Consider the following 6,360-nt stretch of genomic DNA (forward strand, 5'->3'; position numbering starts at 1 on the left):
TCGATAATTCCTGTGCTCTTTTTGAATCACTTTTAATTAAACCTTCTTCTATGGCTGCCTCTCTACTAAACTTTGTAGCGTCCTTAATAACAAAAAGTTATAAAGGGATTGAATAATGCTAAATCTACATCTAGCACATTTATTATGATGCATATAAAATGTCAATATTTTATTGATTAATAATAATACAATTAAATTATATATAAGTGGAGTTTTAAAAGAGTAACTATAATTAAACATATAATCTATATCTGCATTATTTGATTTTATTTTATCTTGTAATAGGAATTATTATTATTATTATTATGATCTTGTATGGTCAACGGTGAGTAGCAAATCAAAACAATGTAAACATATACGACCCTGACGTGGCATGACCACATTGGACCACTTACTGTGGTTTCACGGAAACTTAATCGAACAGCGAACAGCGTCGTCCAGGGCAGAGAAAAATTCAGACAGCCAACAATAAGCGGTTGCGAATCAACTCCAACAAGTCTCTCCAATCAGGTTTATTTCTCCCAACTCTTTGTGCCAAAAACCCACCTCATTTTCCCCCATTTTCCAAGAAACCAAACAGGGAAATTCTTTTCGTTTTCCGCTCGAAATTACTCAGACTTTGTTCTTCAAATCCATCTGTAGCTGTTTCCTTTCGTCCTCCGATAAATCTTGTTTTCGTTATCTTTCATTTCTTGATTCCTTGGTATTGACTTTTTTTATTTTATTTTTTCCACTTGAGGGTTTTTGATTAATCAGAAATGGGCGACATGAAAGACAAAGTTAAGGGGTTCATGAAGAAGGTCAATAATCCATTCTCTTCTTCTTCTTCTTCTTCTTCTGGTAAATTCAAGGGCCAAGGTAGAGTTTTGGGATCGTCTTCATCGGGACCTTCGAATCCAATTCTTACACGTCCCTCCCAAACCCCTCAGCCGAAGCCGATTCCAAGTTATAGTTCCTCATCAGCTTCGTTGAATTCTAAGCCTTCCTCTCAGAAAACACAGAATCACGAACAAAGTAGGTCACAGTTCTCGAATAATTCGAACCCGGATCGCAAACCGGCAAATGGGTTTGATGCTTTCGATTCATTGATTACTACTGGTAAGAGATCTCAAAATGGGCACTCACTGAATGTGTATGAATGTCCACTTTGTGGTCAATCGTTTAGGTCAGAAGAAGAGGTGTCTGAGCATGTGGATAGCTGTGAGAATGATTCAGTTGAAAATAATAGAGAAGATGGTGCTTCGGGATTGAACAACGATGGAGGGGAGTCATCTCAGAGTGAATTGGAGGTTTGTATTGGCACATTTCTTTCGGGAAAGCCAACAGCAGGGTCGGTTGAGGTTGTTCTCAAGCTTTTTAGGAATATAGTTGGGGAACCACAAAACGCAAAGTTCAGAAAAATCAGAATGAGCAATCCAAAGATAAGGGAGGCGATCGGTGAGGTCGCCGGAGGGGTCGAGTTGTTGGAGCTTGTGGGGTTTGAATTGCGAGAGGAGGAGGGTGAAATGTGGGCTGCAATGGAGGTTCCTTCGGAGGAACGAATTGGTATAATAAAAAGGACTATTGATTTACTCGAACCACCGAAGGTACAAGAGCCTCAGAAGATGAAAAATCCTTCATCTCAAGCTTCAGTAGGGGCGGATGAAAAGGTTGCGCCAAAGAAGATTGACAGAAAGGTATATCAATTACTGATCGTTTCTTCTAAGTAATATTATGACTTTCTTCTTTGCTAAATTGATTTTCTGTGTATTGCATCATGTTTATAGTTAAAATAGTTGATTTTAGTGGGATTTTAGAATATGATTGCAGTTCGGTCCAAGAGAGAAATGAAAAAATAACATGGAATAGTGTTAGGAACATATTTGTTCTTAAAAGTGCTAAAATACTTTATTCGTGACTTCTAAATGTTTTTAGATTGGAGTTAGTTGACAATCCTGAGACCTTTTGGTTTGATGGGTTTTTAAGCTATGCAAGTATAGGAACTACAGAATCTGTGTAATTAAGTAATTTTGGGGCGATTAGTAATTATATAAGAGTTTCTTTTGGTGAACTGGGATGCAGCGCAGAAAGAGACTAAAAAGTGTTGCATATAAATGAAGCTTCTCAATGCTGCTTTCTGGTTGATGAAATCATCTGGTCTCTACAAGCAAAGCAAATACCATGTGAAGAAGGGTGAAAACTAAAATTGGAAGATAACTTTAATAATCTGTTAGTCCAACAGTTCAAATGTTAGCGTTTGATTTGCTGTGTTATTGTTTGTAATTATGCTCTTATCATTTTTTTTTTTTTTTCCTTCGTTTTTCCTTTCTTTGGTCAACAAGTACACTCTTGTTGAAGATGAAATTATAGAACATATTCAAAAGTTTCTAGTAAGAGCTTATGTAGGATATGTTGAACATATTCACGCACAAAAGTCTTTGGAGGCACTATATATAGGCTATGTTGTTCTTTGATCCAATTCTTGTTCCCCTTTCCTGTTGACTTTGCACTCTGGTGATTTAAGTTTATAGACGATGTACAGTCACCAGCTTCACTACTAAAACTGTATTTCATAGATAATCAACGGTTAGTTCTTTCTCAGATAAGGTTATAGGCCAACTGCACCATGATGACCCAATTATATTTAAATTTTTTGCATTATCCTATTATTTTATTTCAAGCATTGCTAGTTGGGTTAGTTGGTAACTTTTGTTTTACTTGCAAATGTGATGTCATTACACCAAAAGTTATAGCTTTCGCAACTCATGTTAGAATTGTTCAAAACCTGAGTTATGGTTTGTTGTACTGATGAAAAGAAAGTTTGTAACTAATGATCAGTGAGTTTTATCTATGGCTAGCAAACTAGAATTTTGATCAGATGTTCTTAACTGGCAACATCTTATCTTGTGCAAGGCCCTTCATATTAATTCCTCTTATGGTAATTGTTTGGAATAGCTCAGTTGATTCCTTGATTAAGTTTTATTGGCTATTGTTGACATGCAGACTTGCTTTGTTATGTGTGCTATCATTATATCTCATTACTTTTATTGTTCGAAATCCATTATTCTTCTGCTGCTTTATTTTTTTAAGAAAATGAATACCTTTTTGTTTTAGAGTTTTACGATATTTATGACTTGTCTCTTCTTACCACTACCTACTCCTCATTTTCTTAAATTTTTGGCTAGTTTAGGTCAGGGTCTTCTTTGCTGTCTCCGAAAGCATAGCAGCAAAAATAGTTCTACCAGATTCTTTCTATAATCTCTCTTTTGATGAGCTGAAAAGAGAAGCTGATTTGAGAAGGAAGAAGATTGCAGATTCACAGCTTTTAATCCCAAAGTCATACAAGGAAAAGCAGGCAAAAGCTGCTAGAAGGAAGTACACTAAAACTGTTATTCGTATCCATTTTCCTGATGGAGTGGTGCTTCAAGGTTTTTTCAATCCATGGGAACCAACTAGCTCTCTCTATGAGGTTTGTTTTCTACTTTTTCTATAATGACTTAGTTTTTGAATTTCTCTGCTGCTATAAATGTTGTTTATTAATATTGTACATACGCACATACACAAACATAAAAATTAAAAAATTAAAAATAAAAATTAAAAAAAGGAACTGTATATGTTTTTACCAGTATATCTAAAGCAACAAGCACTTTTTATTTAAAAATCGTAAACTTCTGAGTCTTACATTCTTTGTTATTCAGCTTCTAAGCCTTACCATGAAATTAAGGTATTTCTTGGCCTTTTTTTGAAGAGCATTTACTTAGACACAAACTGTTTATAGTCGTACATTGCTTAATCCCCCAAAAAAAAAAATCTGCTTTCCTTCAGTCTGTATTATTTAGTTCAGATTTTCGTTTATCATTATGTACAAGCTCTGCCTCTTTCAGGGAGCTTATCAAAAGTAATAATCTATTGATTGAGACCTAAAATTTAATTAATAATAACACAGTCAATTAACAAAAACAATTAACGTGAAATATGTTGGTGTGTTGGAGGATGTTATTTACTGTTATTGATTTCAAACCCTTGTCACCAGCTTCTGCAGTCAAATATCTGTTCGAATTCAGCATAACATTTACTTATCTTGCTATGTCAGTTTGTGAGCTCAGCTCTGAAAGAACCCAGTTTGGAATACGATCTATTACATCCTGTACTCGTCAAACGGCGGGTGATCCCTCGTTTTCCAGCAGCAGGAGAGAAACTTCCAACACTAGATGAAGAGGACTTGGTCCCCTCAGCGCTTATAAAGTTTAGACCTGTTGAAACAGATTCCATTGTTTTTACAGGGCTGCGCAATGAACTCCTTCAAATTAGTGAACCTCTTGAAGTTGATTCGGCTGTTGCATCGGTGTAGTCATGAATCAAACCATTCTGTTATAAATTTCAGTCATTAGCACTTTTTGGTGATTTCCTGTTCACCTACTTACGGTGGAACATGATCATACAGATACAGTTGACAAAATGTGCATTTGTATATGTTTGATGATTGAAGTGGCTTTACAATAAAGTTGATTTTGTAAGGCATTGTTTGTGGAAGGCCTATTGAGAATCATTTTTCTCCTTTTTTTTCTTTTTTTTTTTCGGAAGTTAAAAAAAAAAAAATCTTTTATCTATTTGGCAATTGTTCCTTTGATAAAAAAAAACAATCTTTTTTTCTATTTGACATTTGTTCCTTTGATAAAATAAAAAAACAATCTTTTTCTCTTTGACAAGTGTTCCTTTGATTGGCTTTCTATGGCTTTTTACATGCTTTAATTTTCGTTTATTCATATCTGGTTGACACGTGCAAATAGGCGATCTTGTTGTACTCTTTATAATTTTGATAAATGAATTTCGAAATATATGATTCTGATGAAGGAAATAAATCATTGAACAACCCGATCCGAAAATTATAAAATTCTCTTTATTTTTTTCAACTATTTTCCTTTAAAGTTTTCATATTTTTAATAAATTATTTTCTTTTCAACAAATTAAATATAAATTTGAAATTCGTATTTGACCTTTGATGATAATATCTTTTTTTTTTTTTTTTTTTCCCTTCTTGTTTTTGCTACCAATCTGTAGGCACCTGTAGAGCAACAATTAAACATTTTGTGTCTCAATTCCTGTTTACTCTTGAGTAGAGGTTGTTCTAATTTCTAACAGTATTTCTTCCCTAATGATCTACAGTCTTGAACTGGAAACAAAAATGTAAGGGAAAGAATTTTGGTTACGAAATAGAGCTTCATGATTAGGCCTTCTGTGCCTTAGCATTATTCAAGCCAATTCAATAACCAGTTGGTTATAAATTCTCACTTAGGCTTGGCAATTTTTCCCCATAGAGCCAAGCCCGGTGCTAAACCGGGGCGGATATAGGGGTAAACTTGAAAGTCAGGTATCATTGAGAATCTCACTGTCATTGTAGGTTTTTCTAGTTTACCATTGATCCCGTTTGTGTTACATAGGCAGAGTAGTTATTATTATTATTATTTGGGTTTAATAAGGCTAGTAGGGAATCATTGTTGGGGTTTTATATTTTTCTTGACTTTTCTCATTATTTACCTTTTATTTTATTTCATTTTTAATTATTTTAGTTGCTAAGGTGCCAGCAAAGTTGAGATATCCGGCTGTTAAATTTCCTAACCTAGTCACCATTTCGAGTTATTATTATTATTAGCATTATCATTATCATTATTTAAAATTTGGTGGAGCTAGTTAGATATGGGCAATAATTAGTAGAAGTTGCGTGCATTAATTGTATAAATGTAATAATGGATGTGAGGCAGATTGGACACATGTAGTAGGTGTAGTTTCCCAGTTTCCTCACAACTATGTAATCCTAAGCCCCTTTCATTTTCCTAAGTTTTCATGGCTCATGATTTTTAATACAGTGTTTCTTAGCCTTGGCAGTTTTTAAGACTTAGCCTTTTGAAATCAAACTATAAATACATAAAAAATATTGAGTTTTCATGAGATTCCGTAAATTTTGTATTAAATTTCAGTAAAAATGTAAATTTCTTTAATCATGAACAGAAAATCTTGATTATGTATATATATTTTTCTGGAAAATCTTGATTATCTTGTTGTTCTGAATTATTAACTCAAACTCTTCTATTCAGGATTACATGGCATTTCTAGTCCTATATCATTATCTCTTAATATGTCATATGAATTGGCATCTCAACTGGTGTAAATATTGATGTGGGATCGAAATGCTTTGGGGAATAGAAGAAGAAAACTGAGGCCCATTTGGTCATATTCTCTGTTGTGTGTTGTTCAAAATAGTTCTTAACAGAAAAAAAAAAAATATATATATATATATATATATATATATCTATATATATATAGTTTTCAGGATATAAGGTCTAGTGGTTCTCTAAATTTTGCTTCTTCTTTTTCCCCCCT

At 33.7% G+C, this 6,360-nt stretch overlaps 1 protein-coding gene across 1 annotated transcript; it reads left to right on the forward strand.

The window, feature by feature from the left end:
• Positions 1-347: 347 nt before the first annotated feature.
• Positions 348-4,528, forward strand: LOC107429276 (plant UBX domain-containing protein 2). Its single transcript, XM_016039929.4, has 3 exons — positions 348-1,676; positions 3,170-3,448; positions 4,073-4,528. The coding sequence occupies exons 1-3, from the start codon at positions 759-761 to the stop codon at positions 4,328-4,330; spliced, it is 1,455 nt and encodes a 484-aa protein (XP_015895415.3). The 5' UTR covers positions 348-758; the 3' UTR covers positions 4,331-4,528.
• The last annotated feature ends 1,832 nt before the right edge of the window (positions 4,529-6,360 follow it).

The sequence above is a fragment of the Ziziphus jujuba genome, chromosome 12, assembly GCF_031755915.1.
Source record: "Ziziphus jujuba cultivar Dongzao chromosome 12, ASM3175591v1".
Lineage (NCBI taxonomy): Eukaryota > Viridiplantae > Streptophyta > Magnoliopsida > Rosales > Rhamnaceae > Ziziphus > Ziziphus jujuba.